The sequence below is a fragment of the Bubalus kerabau genome, chromosome 5 (genome assembly GCF_029407905.1).
Source record: "Bubalus kerabau isolate K-KA32 ecotype Philippines breed swamp buffalo chromosome 5, PCC_UOA_SB_1v2, whole genome shotgun sequence".
Lineage (NCBI taxonomy): Eukaryota > Metazoa > Chordata > Mammalia > Artiodactyla > Bovidae > Bubalus > Bubalus kerabau.
Window position 1 is genome coordinate 85,264,280 of NC_073628.1, and position 19,472 is coordinate 85,283,751.

Below are 19,472 nucleotides of genomic sequence, written 5' to 3' on the forward strand. Positions count from 1 at the left end.
GTAACTAGTCCTGTTGCTTGATCATTTTGTTCTGTACAGCAATATGGAGCCACTGTGTTGCACAGCTGAAAATATCAGGATGTATGCCAACTGTACTTCAGTTAACAAACAAAAAAGGACTTGGAGTAGTGAACCCCTACACAAATGCTTAGCAATTCTTCATGGGTGTGACCATTCTCTTTTCATGGGTGATACTATGAATTAATAATGAACACTAAAAGTACATCATAGATCAGAATTAAGAAAACTCAGAAATGAAGACATGAAACTCCCATAAGAATAAGAAAATATTGAAAAGTACATGTAAATGAAATTTAAACAGAATCCTGCTATCAAATAATGCCCTGTAAGAAATGAAACAGTAAGGAGGTAGAGCTTAAACACTGTTTAAAAACACTTCTGGAAAATAAGTTAAGCAAAAATTTATAAAATATTTCATGAGTGTGTTAAAAGTGAAATATAATCATAAGAGATCTGATATTTGAAAGATTCAAGGACCTGAAAGAGAAAAATCAATAAAAGATGCAAAGCAAATAATAGGCATTATTGTCCAAATTTTTCTGATAATTTTAAAAACAACTTTTAAATTGTCTTTTGAAGAGAACAATGTGCATTCACTTGTAATGACTAAAGGCAGATGATATTCTAATAAACTTACAGGGCTTTAAAGAAAAAAATCTTTTGGGCATCTAGAACAAAATAGTATATGACATATAACGGAACAAAAATCAGAATTCGATCAAACTTTTTGGAGAGACATACTCTGTCCCAGAAAAAAAAGTAAAGCAATGTATTTGAACTGCTCAAGGAGAGAAATGATGAGTCATGAATTTTCTAGCAGGTAAGTAACTGGGTACCAAAGGCCCTGTCATTCAGGCCATCATGAAAGATCTGGGGAAATACTGTTCCCATGATCAAAGGAATGAACAGACTTCAGAAAATAGAATCCTTAGAAAGACACATCAGGACAGATGGTATGGACTAAATTCATAGTCACCTGATATAATGAAGACTGAATGATATGTCGTGACATAAGAGAGGGGGTGACCTTGGTGGTGGACACGAGGGTGAATGCCAGACAGCAATTCATTTAGTCCTACCTCTGATTAAGGTGATTTTTATAGGAAAATATGTTAAAAGCAACTAGATAGATGAATGTCATTTAATATAGAAAGCTTCCACAGTATATATAAAACATATATCTGAACATAATACTAAAGCTATACAATAAAAAAAAACTAAGCTGTACTAAATTAGGTTCCTTAGGAGATGAGCAGTGAGGCCGACCCTGTTCCTTGTCCAATTGGAAACCTCCTGACTCTGTTCTGCTTCCTTCCCCTCTGAGGCCCAGGCTGAGGCCCCCAGGTCAAGGCCTTCACAGGTGTAAGGGCAGGACCTGCAGCACAAACACGAGGGCTGGAATCACTGAGGAGGCTCAAAGACAAATGGAAGAAGGCTCCCTGGGCCGTGTGTGTAGCGAGTATGCAGGAGCCAGAAGACTCCGCAGGCCGGGGAAGTAGCCTCGGGTCCTGACCTCCCCAGAGGTCAGATCCACAGGGCACTGGGGTCTCTTTGCTGCTCTTTGCTGAAGGTGTTGTCTGTTAGCAGAGAGGGAATATGAATGTCCCGTGGGAGCAACTGAATTGGTCGTTTGTCTGGGTAGCCTTCAAGTCCCTGGACAGTGAAACTGGTGCAGAGGAAAGGGGAAAGCCTGAGGCTCTGGGGCAAAGAAGCCAAGCGCCTCTCCCCTGGAACCTGTGAGGAGCAGGGGGTCTGATGACACAGGTGGGAGGGGTGACCCTGACCCTCCATCCCACACTCAATACCACCAATCATGAGATCTGCCCGGTGGAAATGACAGAGACATGGGCAGCTCCCTTTACCCCTGATCATTCCTTCTAGATCCCCTGGAGAAGGAAATGGCAACCCACTCCAGTTTTCTCACCTGGAGAATCCCATGAACAGAGGAGCCTGGTGGGCTACAGTCCATGGGGTTGCAAAGAGTTGGACACAACTTAGCAACTAAAGGACAATGATTCTAAGCCCCCAGCAAAGCTTTGCCTGTGCTTTTAATTTAAAAAATCATTAAGCTGTGGTAATAAAAACATGGGTTTATCTCAGTGGTATATTGCAACATGAAAAGTTTACAGAAGACACTGCTTTTTAAAGTGTGATAAAAAAAGTGACGTTCATGTTAAAATAAATACAAATAACTAAAAGGAACAAAAGTAACTTGAATCCTGCCCTGTAACTCATCCCAGGTGAACCCTGATTTGAATTATTCTCAGGTGTTTAGTGGGAATTTGACACATAGACTAGAATCTACAGAACTTCAAACTCCAGTTTGAGAAATGGTCCCCCGGGTGACCTAAGTGCTCCCCTGGCCTCCCCAGAGGCTTGGACAGCTGCCACTCAGGTTGCGATCCTTCAGTGTCCTCTACTTGATGCTGGGCCTACTAAGCACCACTGGGATGCCAGGCTGGGCAGTGGGGCTGTTCTGCTTTCTGAGCCCTGGGGTGCCTGTGTCTTCTTCATTCTTTTTTTCTCCAAGCCTTTGGAACTGAGGAAGTCAATGCCATCACCTAGTGGTTAAGTGGGGGTGCTCTGGGCTGACGACACTGGGGGCTTGAAAGGGCAGGACGGGGTCCCGCAGATGGCGATGATGCACCACTCCAGTGGTGCTCTTCACAAAGAAACAGTTTGAACAGCATCTCTTGGAGTCATACACACGCTGGCTCCTCCCCTCCAAAGTGAGAGCTACTGGAGGACCACACCTAGGAGCCTCGGGGGCTTCTGTGAAAGGAGACCAGTCCCCCTAGGAGATGTGCTCAGCTCACAGCATTCTCTGCTTGTCTGCATGAATCATTACAATCCTCTTTTCTCCACGTTTGTGTCACACGCGATAGCAGCGGCCTTAGTGTTTGTGCTGGTCTTCCTGAAATGCCATCAAGTAAGTTAGGGACATGACGAGAACACGTGCGCTTGTGTGCCTTACCTTTCATCCCCACCCTCCATATTTATGTCTCCTCCTCCCTGTCCTCTTCTTCGCTGACTGCAGACCCAAGAGCTTCTCTTAAGAGGAGAAGGAGAGAATATCTTGACATCTGGAGGGAAGAAAATGGTTGCACGTGTCCAGAGCTGTCCAGAGCAGCAGAATACCCATGTGGGGGACCCCAGGGCAGGGCCAGATTTCAAAGGGGTCTGACTTAAAGCCAGCTTCCTGCCCAGACCACTCAGAGTAGCTCGACCAGATTCAATGGTGCAGAAGTGGGGTCAGAAGCCAGGGGGATGCTAGGAAAGTGGGGGAGGAGGGCTGCCGAGAGATTTTATTAAAAGATACCAGGACACATGTGCCTGCATGAGACCAGATCCTTCAGGACAAGAATCATCCAAAGTGGGGACGCGAAAGTGCTACAAAGAGGAGCTTATGATTAGAAGAAAAGAGAAAATGAAAAAGAGATGAAAGAAATAAATTACATGCAGACTGTTGCTCTCCTGATCTGATTCATTAGACTCGAAGTAGTATTCTAGTGTCCAAGGACAGCAACGATGCGGTGGCCAAGAGAAAAGAAAGCAGAGAATTACAGTCAATATGAGAACTAGGGGCCTTGATGCTCCTGGGTAATGTAGCCTGCTCTCAGAATCCCTTCTGTCCTTGTGTCCATGGTTCTCCCAAGGCATCAATTGTTTTGCCCCTGCAATGAAGGAGTGGGTCTCTGACCTCTCACATACTGTTGTAGCCCTTAGATTCCCCCACGTGACCACAAATGAAGGCCTGTGTCATCCTGTTCCTCCTTCAGGCAGCCACTGTGTTCAGCATCTCTGTGCATGAGGTTGCCTTCCCCTCTCTCCATCGTCCTCCTCACTCCTTCCTTTCCTTATTTCTCTCTGAATTAGTGCTTCTTTCCTTTCTCCTGCCCCCCTCCATCAATCATATAGTTCTCCAGTATGGGCACATTGGAGGAATGTCCATGGGTATACTGCCACTGTCTTCAATCAGACGATGGATCAACTAGGCAATCTATCCTTTCCATGGAGTAGCAGGCATGGGCCTGATACTGTGTTGGTCCCTGTGGGAGGGAAGCGCAACTAAGTCCACATAAGAAGCGATGGTCCTGTGCCTGGGGTGACTGTAGGCACCTGGGAGATCCTTAATCCTCATACCAACCCCACAGATCTCCTAGCCCCTTACAGAAGATGAGAGTCAAATCAGAGGGAAAGTTAGTAGTCCAAATTCCCTTAGCGTGAAAATGATTCAACACAGGTCCTACACGAATACACCATACCTGCCCATGTTTGCCCTGAACCTTAGAGACGGAGGGACAGAGCAGGGCAGGCCTGAGGAGAGGTCACAGGATGAGCGTAACAGAGGCTGGGGCCTCTACAGAGGCATATCTGGTTGGAGCAGAGGGATCTAAGATCAGCAGGGCCCTCTGGCTTTGCTATCCTGAAGCTGTGTCCTGAGACCTGGACAGTCACAGGTGACAAAGGTCGGCAGTGTGCAAAGCAAGCCCAGCAGCCCCTGCACACAGTCCACCAGAATTCCTGCCTGCCAGGGAGGGTCTCTAGGGGCCACTGGATATGGACATCCCAGAAATGGACATACATTCATGACACAAGCCTTGGGTGAGGTGAGGAGGCAGGGATGAGATCAAGGATACTGGAGCATACGCAGTAACCCCAGAGGACAGATCCTTTAACTCCTCCACGCTGGGGGTGCCCTTTATGTGAGGAACAAACAATGAGGGCAGAACATGAATGTGATGCCACGAAAGGACAGAGGGAGAGACTTCTCGTCCACCTCCTCACACTCAGCAGAAGAACTTGGTGTCCAGGTTCAAGCGCCAATGAGAGTTTTGTGTCCCAGCAGATTATGTGCATCATAGACCAGTAAAGAAAACAACACCACAATCTCTCGTGCATAATACCCTCAGGGTGCTAATCAGAAACCAAACTTTCACATTGGGCAGTAACAAAAGCAGGAAAAATCGTAGGTAAATACTTCTTGCATACCAAAGGCAGAAAAGATGATTGTAGACACAGCACAATCAAAGACCATGGACACATTTCCATTTACTCTTATATGTTTAAAATACAAAGGGCTTCCCTGGTGGCTCAGTTGGTAAAGAATTTGCCTGCAGTGCAGGAGACCTGGATTCAATCCCTGGGATTCCCTGGAGAAGGAAATGACAACCCACTCCAGTATTCTTGCCTAGAGAATTCCATGGACAGAGGAGCTTGGCAGGCTACAGACCATGGAGTCACAAAGAGTCGGACACGACTGAGTGACTAACACTTTCACTTTTCATTTAAAATACAAAAAAAAAACCACCCCACACCAAATCCAATTTCTACCCATATTTCAACATTTCCCCCCATTTCACATCCACCTTCCTCAGTCTCCAAACAAGCAGGTGTAGCCCAAGTGTTCCCAGGACCCCTCTCCTGTTGGACCCTACCTGAGTGTTGTTCCCTACCTGTAGCATCTTCATCCTGGCTGCTCCATGTGCTCTCCAGCATCTGGTCTGTAGAAACACAAACATGAGTGACAAAGTTGTTAGAAACTGTGACCAACCCGTTTCTCCTACTTTACTTGAAGTTATTGTGGGTCTCAGAGCATCGCTCTGATTTTTCCCTCCAGGTTCTCAGGTCCTCCTTATGTTTCATGGAGTCAGACCACTCGACAAGACATTGCTCACAGTTGAAAAGTCCACATGAGAGAAAGATTCTGAAGATGCACCTCGAAACTTCTCACTTCTGCAGACCCATGAGAGCTCTTCCCTCTAAATTTACAAACCTGGAATTCCAACTGTATGAACAAACTTGAAATGTGCCTAGTGGGACTGAGCAATTGGATGAGTTTCGTGTTTTATATGAATAGAGTGAGTTAATTACTGATTGAATTAGACAACTGTGAACAGTTACTTCTGGTGAATGGCTATCACACTGTATAACACAGATCTAGAGTATCAAAGATGAGGGAGCTATTATTGCTCTTCCCATGATTGTTCCCACTGCAGAGTAGTGTGCTGGTCTGATCTGATCATCATTTGTAAGTATTTCCTGAGCTCATGCATACAAGCCACACATTCTCAAAGTGTAGAGGGAGAGAATTTATTCTGGTCCAACAGCTGACACTCAGTAGAAGAACTTGGTGTCCAGGTGCAAGTGCCTATGGGAGTTTTGTGTCCCAGCAGATTATATGCCAGATAGGCCAGTAATAAACACAAAACCACAATCTCTTGTGCACAATACCCTTTGGGTACTCATCAGACATCAGTCTTTCAAATTGGCAGTGACCAAAAGAAAGAGCAGACCTTACAGAAAAGATGGTTTTTGCATACAAAGGAAGATATGTGTGTGTGGTAAGTCACTTCAGCCGTGTCCCAACTCCTTGTGACCCTATGGGTTGTAACTGGCCGGGCACCTCTGTCCATGGGATTCTCCAGGCAAGAGTCCTGGACTGGATTGCCATTTCCTCCTCCAGGGGATCTTCCTCACCCAGGGATCGAACCCTCGTCTCCTGCCTTGCAGGTGGATTCTTTACCACTGAGCCATCAGGGAAGTCCACAAAGGAAGATAAGCAGTTATAATCACAGCACAGACAGAGCTCGTGGCGAGAATCCTTCTTACTTTTAATATTAAAATATGAAATGGACTTTTCTACATATATTTCCTGTTTTTCAATGTTGTCTACCTCTTCCTCAACAGCAGGTGTAACCCAAGTGTTCCCAGGAGCTCTTTCAAGTTGTATCCTACCTGACTGTCATTCCCTACCTGTGTTGCATTGATTTTCACTGTCATATATGCTTTCCAAAATGCATTCTGAGAAACAAAAATATGAGTAGTAAAGTTATTAGGAAGTGTGACCCACCTATTTCTCCTGCTTAACTTGAGGTTATTCTGGATCACACAGAGAAACCCTGTGGTTTCCTCCAGGTTCTGAGATCTTCCCTGGGCTCTGTGAACTCAGTCATCTTCAATAAGACATTGGTCACAGTTGTAAACCTTCAAAAATAGGGAGAAGCTGAAGAATAACCTTTCAACTTCTCACTTCCAGGAATCTATCTATAGTTCTTACCTCCAAGTTTACAAACCAGAAATTCCAGCATTTGAAATGTGACTAGTATGACTAAGCAATTGGATGTTTTGTTTCCCTTTAATAGATTGAGTTAGTTATTGATGGAATTAAATTAATTGTGAACAGGTACACCCACCTAGTGGCTGCCATTGAATAGAGCAGCTCTAGAGATACAATGCCAAAGAAAGCTCAAACTACCGCACAATTGCACTCATTTCATACACTAGCAAAGTAATGCTCAATTTCTCCAAGGCAGGCTTCAACAGTACATGAACCGTGAACTTCCAGATGTTCAAGCTGGATTTAGAAAAAGCAGAGGAACCCAGAGATCAAATTGCCAACATCCGTTGGATCATTGAAAAAGCAAGAGAGTTCCAGAAAAACATATATTGCTGCTTTATTGACTATGCCAAAGCCTTTGACTGTGTGGATCACAACAAACTGTGGAAAATTCTTAAAGAAATGGGAGTAGCAGACCACCTGACCTGCCTACTGAGAAATCTGTATGCAGGTCAAGAAGCAATAGTTAGAACTGGACATAGAACAACAGACTGGTTCCAAATAGGGAAAGGAGTATGTCAAGGCTGTATATGGCTACCCTGCTTATTTAACTTATAAGATTTAACTTATAAGTGCATCATGAGAAATGCTGGATTGGATGAAGCACAAGCTGGAATCAAGATTGCTGGGAGAAATATCAATAACCTCATATATCCAGATGACACCACCCTTATGGCAGAGAGTGAAGAGGAACTAAAGAGCCTCTTGATGAAAGTGAAAGAGGAGAGTGAAAAAGTTGACTTAAAACTCAACATTCAGAAAACTAAGATCATGGCATCTGGTCCCATCACTTCATGGCAAATAGATGGGGGGAACAGTGGAAACAATGAGAGACTACTTTTTTGGACTCCAAATCATTGTAGATGCTGAATGTAGCCATGAAATTAAAAGACACTTACTCCTTGGAAGGAAGGTTATGACCAACCTAGACAGCATATTAAAAAGCAGAGACATTACTTTGCCAACAAAGGTCTGTCTAGTCAAAGCTATAGTTTTTCCAGTAGTTATGTATGGATGTGAGAGTTGGACTATAAAGAAAGCTGAGTACCGAAGAATTGATGCTTTTGAACTGTGGTGTTGGAGAAGACTCTTGAAAGTCCCTTGGACTGCAAGGAGATCCAACCAGCCCATCCTAAAGAAAATCAGTCCTGACTATTCATTGGAAGGACTGATGTTGAAGCTGAAACTCCAATACTTTGACCACCTGATGTGAAGAACTGACTCATTTGAAAAGACCCTGCTGCTGGGAAAGATTGACGGCAAGAGGATAAGGGGACAACAGAGGATGAGATGGTTGGATGGCATCACCGACTCAATGGACATGAGTTTGAGTAAACTCCGGGAGTTGGTGATGGACAGGGAGGCCTGGCATGCTGCAGTCCAAAGGGTCGCAAAGAGTTGGACATGACTGAGTGACTGAAGTGAACTGAACTGAGAGATACCCTGATGAGGAAGGGGCATCCACCCCTCTCCTGTTTTTTTCCTTGTTGCAGAGTAGTTTGTTGGTCTGATCTGAGCATTCGTTTATATTTCCTGCTTTCATCCACATGTGCCAGGAATTATGTGAGGCCTTTGTGTTGTTGTTGTTGTTTAGTCGCTAAGTCATGCTGACTCTTTTGCGACCCCATGGACTGTCCATGGGGTTTTCCAGGCAAGAATACTGGAGTAGGTTTCCATTTCCTTCTGCAGGGGATCTTCCTGACCCAGGGATCAAACTCACAGCTCCTGCCACGTCTCCTGCATTGCAGGCGGGTTCTTTACTGCTGAGCCCTGGGAAGCCCCATTTGAGGCCTCGGGGGCACACTCAAACAGTAATGTCAACACCTAGGTCGTAGATGAATTCCTAGCCGGGGTCATATAAGCTGAGGTGCTGGGGTTTGCCCGGTGCACCTGTGCTAGACATAATCCAAGAGGAGGGGCAGGGGGAGGGTGGACATTTTCCTTGAATCATGAACCCATCCTTCTCACCCCAGCTCTGGAAGGGTCAGGAGGTCAAGGACAAAGGTCCCAAGATGGTAAACAACTTGTATACAGAAAACTTCAAAACATTGCTGAAAGAATTAAATAAGAACTGGAATGATAGTATCATCAATTCAATGGCCATGAATTTGAGCAAACTTCAGGAGATGGTGAAGGACAGGGAAGCCTGGCATTCTTCAGCCCTTGGGGTTGCAAAGAGTCGAACCCAACTTAGCAACTGAACAGAAAACAAAGTTGGAATGAAATGCCACGTTCATACACTGGAAGCCAATATTGTTGAGATTTCCATACCACCCAAAGTGATGTACAGATTCACTGCAACACCTATCAGAAATCCAATGGCATTTTATAGAAAGGGACATTTTTTTCTTAAAATATGTAGGGAACCACAGAGAACCCCAAAGAGCTAAGGCAATCTTGATAGCAAGAACAAAGATGGAGGCTTCACACTCCTGAATTCAAAACATATTGCAAAGTCACAACAATCAAAAGAGTGGTGTAATGGCATCAAAACAGGAAGAGAGACCCATAGACCAGAAGAGTAGCTTTCAAAAACATTCTTTTATACTGAAACAATGACCTTCACCAATGTTCTAAGACTGTACAATGGAGAAAGAATAGTCTCTTCAGCAATCAACACAATGAAAAGACATCCTACAGCATGGGAGAAAATATTTGCAAATCTAATATTTGAGAAAGGAGCTAATATCCAAAATATATAATAAACTACTAGAACTCAATTGCATCATAAGGGACACATAATTCTGTTTTAAAATGGGCTACAAACTTGAATAAACATTCCTCCAAAGAAGATATATGAATAGCCAGCACACATATGAAAAGGTGCTCAACATCACTCATCGTCCTGGAAATGCAAATCTAAACCACAGTGAGGTATCACCTCACACCCATTCAGATGTGGGTGTGAGTTAAAAAAAATTTTTTTTAAAGAAAATCGAATTGGTGAAGATGTGTGTAATTGGAAATTTTGTACACTGTTGGAGGGAATATAAAATGATACAGCCATTTATGGAAGACAGTATGAAGTTTCCTCAAAAAACTACAAACAAACCATACCATATGATCCAGGAATCCCAATTCTGGTATATATCCAAAGGAAGAAAAGTCAGCATCCAGAAGACAGATCTGCAATCTCATGATCACTGAAGCACTATACACCATATACTATACACGATAGCTGAGATAGAAATACAGCCCCAGGTCTGTAGGCAGGTGTATTGAGGAAGAAAATGTGGTGAATATATACAGTGAGGTGCCATTCAGCCTTTATGGAAGATGGAGATCCTGTCATTTGCAGCATCATGAACAAAGAGGACACTATTTGAAGTGAAATAAGCCACTCACAGAAGGATAGATACTGTATGAGGCCATTGAAATGGGGTATCTGAAATAACACTCATAAGCAGGTTGTAGAAGGGTGGTTGCCGGCAGCAGGAGGAACTGGAAATGGGAGTGTTAAGTCCGGCAGGATGAAAATGTTCTAAATAACCTGCTGTACAAAAATGTGCATATAGTTAAAAATAATGTACTGTACACAAACAGCTTGATGTTAGAGTTCATGTTGTGTGTTTTAAATCACAATTAAAAATAAGGGAAAATACAATGCAAAGAAAAGAAAGAGGGGGGAAGGAAGGAAAGAGGAAAATGGAAGGTGTCTGGTGTGTCACAAAGGCAGCTGGAGACAAGCACAGAACAGGAGAAAGTTCCTCTCCCAGGTCTTAAAGAAGATGCCTGTCCAGTGTTCAACAAGACGGCCCTGTGCATTCTCATCCCCAATCAAGAAGAATCCCAAAGAGCATCCTATGTGAGGGCCTGACTGGGCTCAGGTGCTGTATCCCGATTCCTGATCTTGAAACCAAGCACCTGATCACCATGGGGCCTGGGTGCCTTCCTCTGTCTTCCTTCTGCTCCTCTAAAGTGTTTCCTCTTCAAGTCATGCCCAAGGATCTTGGTGCTGTTTCCACACATGAGACCACTAGCCTCATCTTTGAGTTCTTATTTACAAAGATAAGATATGGAAGCAATGCAAGTGCCCATCAACAGAGTCACAGCACATGAATTCGTATATAGACACCCCCACACCCATGTACACAGACTGACATCACCTAACCATCATACAGCTGCCTTCTGGGATGCTAATTCTTGGCCTCAGTTCTTTACCTGGAAAATCACATTCCATCCCCAGGTCCCATATTCCCAGTCCCAGCAGGAAACTGGAATCAGGTGGCTCTCCAGGGAAAACCAGCAAGAAAGCCCCATCTTTCACACCTTGTAAACTTTTCTCCCCAAGTGATTTGAGGATTCATACCATTTTCACTTTCTACTGAGACCACCTGCAATTACAGAAGAGAAAACACTGCGAGGATCAGATTACGCTGTGGCCCACTTGCACAGGGTTTTGTTCATTTGGTGACAGTGGAAAACCAGGTGGGAAAGACAGGCAAAGTCAAGGGAACCCAGCAACAGAGCAAACCTCCTCAGGCCAAGAGGCATGAACTTTTCCTGGAGGATGTGTCTCCCAAGTTCATTTGTCTTGGCTGTGACAAGATAGTTTTCCTAGGAGGAAAAATCGCTGCAAGAATAAGAACTCACTATTGTACAGTGTGCAGCCGATGTTGTCAATTTGCTAATTCCCTTTGGAATCCAGTATCATGAGTTTCTCCCACCCAAGGAAATTGTATGCATCATCCGGGATGCACATGCTCACTTCTCCATATCTTAATGCCATGGAAAGAGATATAGATTAACCTTTCTATCTCAGGGTAAGAAAGGTGAGCTTACCTTAGAAATGCGTGAAGCTTCTTCCTCTGCTCTGTCCTTCAACGAATCCTCCGGGGGAGCTAAGAGGACACAGAGTAAATGTCAGCACCTTAGTTGTGTTCATCAGAAGCTACTCAAGGCCTCTCAGCGGCCCAGCCCAGGCGGCTGCCCGTGACCTGCCATGGCGCGGGGAACGGAAAGCCGGGAGGGGCAAGAAGAGTTCAGTTCGCCATGGGGCTGTTTGGAAAAACCCAGGAGAAGCCGCCCAAAGAGCTGGTCAATGAATGGTCATTGAAGATAAGAAAGGAAATGAGAGTTGTTGACAGGCAAATAAGAGATATCCAAAGAGAAGAAGAAAAAGTGAAACGATCTGTGAAAGATGCTGCCAAGAAGGGTCAGAAGGATGTCTGTGTGGTTCTGGCCAAGGAGATGATCAGGTCAAGGAAGGCCATGAGCAAGCTCTATGCATCCAAAGCGCACATGAACTCCGTGCTCATGGGGATGAAGAACCAGTTGGCGGTTTTGCGAGTGGCTGGTTCCCTGCAGAAGAGCACAGAAGTGATGAAGGCCATGCAGAGTCTTGTGAAGATCCCGGAAATCCAGGCCACCATGCGGATGCTGTCCAAAGAGATGATGAAGGCTGGGATCATAGAAGAGATGTTAGAGGTCACTTTTGAAAGCATGGACGATCAAGAAGAAATGGAAGAAGCAGCAGAAATGGAAATTGACAGAATTCTGTCTGAAATCACCGCAGGGGCCTTAGGCAAAGCACCTAGTAAGGTAACGGACGCCCTCCCGGAGCCTGAACCTTTAGGAGCGATGGCTGCATCAGAAGATGAGGAGGAGGAGGAAGAGGCCCTGGAGGCCATGCAATCCCGTCTGGCCACACTCCACAGCTAGGGCATCCTAGCCGGCCGCAGGCTTTCCTCCTGGCCCCGTCACCGGGCGCACACTCCTTGAAGCCTCTGCCATTTCTGTGTCTCTTGCACTACACCTCTGGGTGAGACACTGCGTTCTGGAGAAGGTTCTCTGCTATTCTCTCTTCTCTTTCTGCAGAAGCTTGGGATTCAGTGAGATTGTTCTTGAGAGGTGGTGTAATAAATGCATCATTTTCAAGAGTATAAATAGAAGTTATCTTTTTAGGGGATGAGGGCAAAGAAGTCTTGTCTTCTCACAATGCACTTCAGAGACTAGAGTTGATTGCCTGAATGTTGAGGACTCTGTACTTTCTTTTTTTGGTTTGTAAAACACTATATAAATGGATTTTAATACATTTCTGCTTTAAAAAAAAAAAAGAAGCTACTCAAGTAGTTTGGCTTGATGTGGACAAGGGCTGGGATTGTGTGGACATGTGTGCGTGTATGCATGCTCAGTCACTTCTGCTGCTGCTGCTAAGTCACTTCAGTCGTGTCCGACTCTGTGCGACCCCATAGACGGCAGCCCACCAGGCTCCCCCGTCCCTGGGATTCTCCAGGCAAGAACACTGGAGTGGGTTGCCATTTCCTTCTCCAATGCATGAAAGTGAAAAGTGAAAGTGAAGTCGCTGAGTCTTGTCCGACTCTTAGCGACCCCATGGACTGCAGCCCACCAGGCTCCTCTGTCCATGGGATTTTCCAGGCAAGAGTACTGGAGTGGGGTGCCATTGCCTTCTCCTCAGTCACTTCAGTCACATCCAACTCTTTGTGACCCTATGGACTGTAGCCTGCCAGGCTCCTCTGTACATGGGATTCTCCAGGCAAGAACACTGGAGTGGGTTACCACGTCCTCCTCCAGAAGATTCTTCCAACCCAGGAATCGAACCTGCGTCTTCTATGGCTCCTGCACTGCAGGGGGATTTTTTCCGTTGAGCTACCGGGGAGGCCCTGATTGTGCGCGTGCAGGTGGTTAATATGTTTAGATTAGGCTGCCTTTGGGGAATTTGGATAATGAAGACAAAAGAGTAAAAAAATGAAAACAGAGCCACTGACTTTCCATCTCTGGAGAACCTAATCACGTGAAATAGTCTGTAAAAGAGTAAACACTAAAATGCATGATCTGTTTCACTGACAGAATCCCGTGACTCCTGCTGTCTGCTTCGCAGCTGAACTAAGTGCTACTGTCTCCTTATCTTCTTCCAAGATCACTTTTTCCTCCTGGATTCACAGTTGCTGCTACTGCATTTATAACCACATCTAGAAGATTTTGTACTTGATTAAAAGCAAACGTCATTGGGGAACCGAATTCCATGTGAGGCAAATCATGCTATTATATTTATTCACTTTTAGCTTATCATAAGGAAAATAAAAAACGACACCCAGTTGTGGATATGACGGGTGATAGAAGCAAGGTCCGATGCTGTAAAGAGCAATATTGCATAGGAACCTGGAATGTTAGGTCCACAAATCAAGGCAAATTGGAAGTGGTCCAATAGGAGATGGCAAGAGTGAACATTGACCTTCTAGGAATCAGCAAATTAAAATGGACTGGAATGGGTGAATTTAATTCAGATGACCATTATATCTACTACTGTGGGCAGGAATCCCTTAGAAGAAATGGAGTAGCCATCATGGTCAACAAAAGAGTCCAAAATGCAGTACTTGGATGCAATCTCAAAAAATGACAGAATGATCTCTGTTCATTTCCAAGGCAAACCATTCAATATCATGGTAATCCAAGTCTATGCCCTGACCAGTAATGCTGAAGAAGCTGAATTTGAATGGTTCTATGAAGATCTACCAGACCTTTTAGAACTAACACCCCCAAAAGATGTCCTTTTCATTATAGGGGACTAGAATGCAAAAGTAGGAAGTCAAGAAACACCTGGAGTAACAGGCAAATTTGGCTTTGGAGTACAGAATGAAGCAGGGCAAAGGCTAATAAAGTTTTGCCAAGAGAGAGCAGTGGTCATAGTAAACACCCTCTTCCAACAACACAAGAGGAGACTCTACACCTGCTCATCACCAGATGGTCAACACCGAAATCAGATTGATTATATTCTTTGCAGCCAAAGATGGAGAAGCTCTATTCAGTCACCAAAAACAAGAGCGGGAGCTGACTGTGGCTCAGATCATGAACTCCTTATTGCCAAATTCAGACTTAAATTGAAGAAAGTGGGGAAAACCACTAGAACATTCAGGTATGACCTAAATCAAATTCCTTATAATTATACAGTGGAACTGAGAAATAGATTTAAGGGACAAAATCTGATAGAGTGCCTAATGAACTATGGATGGAGGTTCATGATATTGTTCAGGAAACAAGGATCAAGACCATCCTCAAGAAAAAGAAATGCAAAAAAGCAAAATGGCTGTCTGAGGAGGCCTTACAAATAGCTGTGAAAAGAAGAGAAGTGAAAAGCAAAGGAGAAAAGGAAAGATATACCCATTTGAATGCAGAGTTCCAAAGAATAGCCAGGAGAGATAAGAAAGCCTTCCTCAGTGATCAATGCAAAGAAATAGAGGAAAACAATAGAATGGAAAAGACCAGAGATCTCTTCAAGAAAATTAGAGATATCAAGGGAACATTTCAACCAAAGATGGGCTCAATAAAGGACAGAAATAGTATGGACCTAACAGAAGCAGAAGATATTAAGAAGAGGTGGCAAGAATACATAGAAGAACTGTACAAAAAAGATCTTCACAACCCAGGTAATCACAATGGTGTGATCACTCACCTAGAGCCAGACATCCTGGAATGTGAAGTCAAGTGGACCTTAGGAAGTATCACTATGAACAAAGCTAGTGGAGGTGATGGAATTCCAATTGAGCTATTTCAAATCCTAAAATATGGTGCTGTGAAAGTGCTTCACTCAACATGCCAGAAAATTTGGGAAACTCAGCAGTGGCCACAGGACTGGAAAAGATCAGTTTTCACTCCAATCCCAAAGAAAGGCAATGCCAAAGAATGCTCAAACTACCGCACAATTGCACTCATCTCACACACTAATAAAGTAATGCTCAAAATTCTCCAAGCCAGGCTTCAGTAATACGTGGACCGTGAACTTCCAGATGTTCAAGCTGGTTTTAGAAAAGGCAGAGGAACTAGAGATCAAATTACCAACATCCACTGGATCATCAAAAAATCAAGAGAGTTCCAGAAAAACATCTATTTCTGCTTTATTGACTATGCCAAAGCCTTTGACTGTGTAGATCACAATAAACTGTGGAAAATTTTGAAAGAGATGGGAATAGCAGACCACCTGATCTGCCTCTTGAGAAACTTATATGCAGGTCAGGAAGCAACAGTTAGAACTGGACATGGAACAACAAATAGGAAAAGGAGTACGTCAAGGCTGTATATTGTCACCCCGCTTATTTAACTTATATGCAGAGTACATCATGAGAAACGCTGGACTGGAAGAAGCACAAGCTGGAATTAAGATTTCTGGGAGAAATATCAATAACCTCAGATACGCAGATGACACTGCGCAGATGACACCACACTTATGGCAGAAAGCAAAGAAGAACTAAAGAGCCTCCTGATGAAGGTGAAAGAGGAAAGCGAGAAAGTTGGCTTAAAGCTCAACATTCAGAAAACTAAGATCTTGGCATCTGGTCCCATCACTTCATGGGAAATAGATGGGGAAACAGTGGAAACAGTGGCTGACTTTATTTTTTGGGGCTCCAAAATCACTGCAGATGGTGATTGCAGCCATGAAATTAAAAGACGCTTACTCCTTGGAAGGAAAGTTATGACCAACCTATACAGCATATTAAAAAGCAGAGACGTTACTTTGCCAATATAGGTCTGTCTAGTCAAGGCTATGGTTTTTCCAGTAGTTATGTATGGATGTAAGAGTTGAACTATAAAGAAAGCTGAGTGGCAAAGAATTGATGCTTTTGAACTGTGATGTGGAGAAGACTCTTGAGAGTCCTTTGGACTGCAAGGAGATTCAACCAGTCCATCCTAAAGAGATCAGTCCTGGGTGTTCTTTGGAAGGACTGATGTTGAAGCTGAAACTCCAAATCTTTGGCCACCTAATGTGAAGAGCTGACTCATTTGAAAAAACCCTGATGCTGGGAAAGATTGAGGGCAGGAGGAGAAGGGGACGACAGAGGATGAGATGGTTGGATGGCATCACCAACTCAACAGACATGAGTTTGAGTAAACTCCGGGAGTTGGTGATGCACAGGGAGGCCTGGCGTGCTGTAGTTCATGGGGTTGCAAAGAGTTGGACATGACTGAACAACTGAACTGAACTGAACTGAAGGAAAATCAGATATAAATGTTAGAAAATACTAAGATCCTACTGCTTAAAAATTGATGCTATCAATCATGTGCCATTTTCTTCCCTTCTTTTTGTGAACAATGTGTGCAGGTCTGCTGATTGGTGGCAGTGCACTCTCCCATCAGCCATCCAACCAGAGGTACAGTTCATTACAGAGAGGAAGGCTGGAGTGAGGGCTGATGTCTCTAACCCAGCTGTGCAGGAGGTTTGTAAAAAGGCTGATGGGCACCAGGACTAACAATCAAATTCATTTAGACTTCTTTGCCACTGTGCCATTGGTAAGTGTTTACAGGATTCTAGCACTTCTAAGGCTTGTGGTAGTATTATCCAATACAATAAATACCTCCCTCATTCTTCCTGTGTTTGGTCAAATGCTAAACAATGACCCCAGCACTGAAAGATGTTGACCTGCATTGTCCTATGTGGAACCTCACACCTCTCAGAATCTGTGAGCTGAGCACAGTATGCTGGCTTTCTGGGGGTGTTTCACATGCTTGACTCTGCCCAAGTTGGCTGTTGAATGCACTGACAGCTGCCCTGGCTTCTGTGAGCCGCCTTACAGTGATGGGCAGTGTCTGGGACCTCTGGAGAGTCTAGTGCTGCCAGGCATGTGCACGGAGCAGAGACCCCCTTGCCCCAGGACTGATGATCCTGTGGCTGAGTGATAACAGGTGAGTTATCCTGTGGCTGAGTGAGTACAGGTCAGTGGTCATAGAGCATCACATTGGGACCCTCGTCTGGCTTCCCATTTTGACGTTTCCCTTTAGGAAGTCAAGAGTTTGGGCCGTTTATCTCTGTCCCATCTCTCTCTGAGGAGAGAGAATGTTATCCAAACCTCTGGGAACAGCTGTGGTGAAGGAAGAATGAGGTGGTGGTGTTTTTTTTTAACAGAAAGTTGACAGGAGTGTTCTGTGTACGTGGGAAATAGCTCTTGGGGAACCAACACATTTATACACACAGATTGACAATCATACCTGTAACCTCACATGTGGACAGCCTGTTAGTCCTCATACACACAAGCCAACATCACCTAAGTGATCTCACAGCTTCCAGGGACTATACAGCAAGTTCAGCGCTCTTTTGAGGGAAGTTCGTTTCTTTCACTAAATCCTTCACCCTCTTTCCTAGTGGGAACCCAGAATCAGGGTGTTTCTCCAACCAAAGCAGGCAAGACAGCCCCACATTCTTCATCACTTAGCTTTCTCCTCTGAAGAGGAGTGGTTTCAGAATACATACGGTTTTCACCAGCTGTTGCATCCTCCTGGGAAGAGAGAGGAGAGGACACTGTGAGGACTCACAGATTGCAGTGAACAAACTAGAGGTTACCAATGCGGAGAAGGAAAGGTTCCCCTTTCCTCAGGGCCATGAGTGTTGTAAGGATTTAAAGGGTACAAACTACTTTGTATAAAATAGAGGAGCAACCAGGATGTATTGTAGAGCTCAGAAAATTAGAGCCATAATTTTTTTTCTTTTTTTAAAAGATTTATTTATTTAATTTCTGGCTGTGCTGGGTTCTCATTGCGATGTGCAGGCTTTCTCTATTTGTGGCGAGTGAGGGCTTCTCTTCATTATGGTGCGTGGGCTTCTCCCTGTGGTGGTATTCTTGTGGACCACAGGCTCTAGGCGTGTTTCCTTCACTAGTTGTGGCTCACGGGCTCAGTATTAGTAGCTCCTGTGCTCTATAGTGTAGGCTCAGTAGTTGAGGCACATGGGCTTGGTTGCTCTGCAGCATGTGGGATCGTCCCAGAGCAGGGATTGAACCCACAGCCCCTGCATTGGCAGGTGGATTCTTAACCATTAGACCACCAGGGACGCCTGAGCCATTATTTTCTAACAACTTTTTATGCAGTGTAATTGGAAAAACACTGAACCACTATGCTATACATTTAAACTAATATAATATTGTAAATCAACTATAATTCAATTAAAAAATTTTAAACCTCTGGGGATGGCATCATCCTATGAACGGTGGGTACAGTTAGTTCTTTGGGTGACTTTAGGAAACCAGATTGGAAACAGGTTGTAGAGTTTATGGCCCCAGTGAAAACAGTGAAGACACTGCAGAAAACTCTCTGACTTTTCATGGAAGAACTTCCCAAGTCCATGTTGACAGGCAAATACAAAATTCTTTTTCCAGTGGGAAAATATTCTGTTCGGGGAAAAAGCTCACTATCTTCCAATTTGTAAATGATGCTGTCATTTTTGAAATGTCCTTTCAACCAAGTATCTGTTGGTAACAGACTTCCACTCAACAGTCCCCCGATCAAGGAAATTGTAAGTATCATCTATACTGAACATTGTCAGATGTCTAAATTTGATTGGGAAGGAAAAAGAGATTAACCAACATTTTCATCTCAGGTAAAG

The 19,472-nt window shown here is 44.2% G+C and overlaps 1 protein-coding gene and 1 long non-coding RNA gene across 2 annotated transcripts; one reads left to right on the forward strand and one right to left on the reverse strand.

Annotated features, from left to right (window-relative positions):
* Nucleotides 1–1,166: 1,166 nt before the first annotated feature.
* LOC129652932 (uncharacterized) lies at nucleotides 1,167–18,180 on the reverse strand. The gene is made up of 5 exons (XR_008714855.1): nucleotides 18,083–18,180; nucleotides 11,924–11,982; nucleotides 5,478–5,525; nucleotides 2,996–3,104; nucleotides 1,167–1,396 (listed from the first exon to the last, which is right to left on the reverse strand). It is a non-coding gene; the product is annotated as an uncharacterized LOC129652932 (long non-coding RNA).
* Nucleotides 12,018–13,193, forward strand: LOC129652931 (charged multivesicular body protein 3-like). Its single transcript, XM_055582063.1, has one exon. The coding sequence runs from the start codon at nucleotides 12,134–12,136 to the stop codon at nucleotides 12,800–12,802; it is 669 nt and encodes a 222-aa protein (XP_055438038.1). The 5' UTR covers nucleotides 12,018–12,133; the 3' UTR covers nucleotides 12,803–13,193.
* Nucleotides 18,181–19,472: the final 1,292 nt, after the last annotated feature.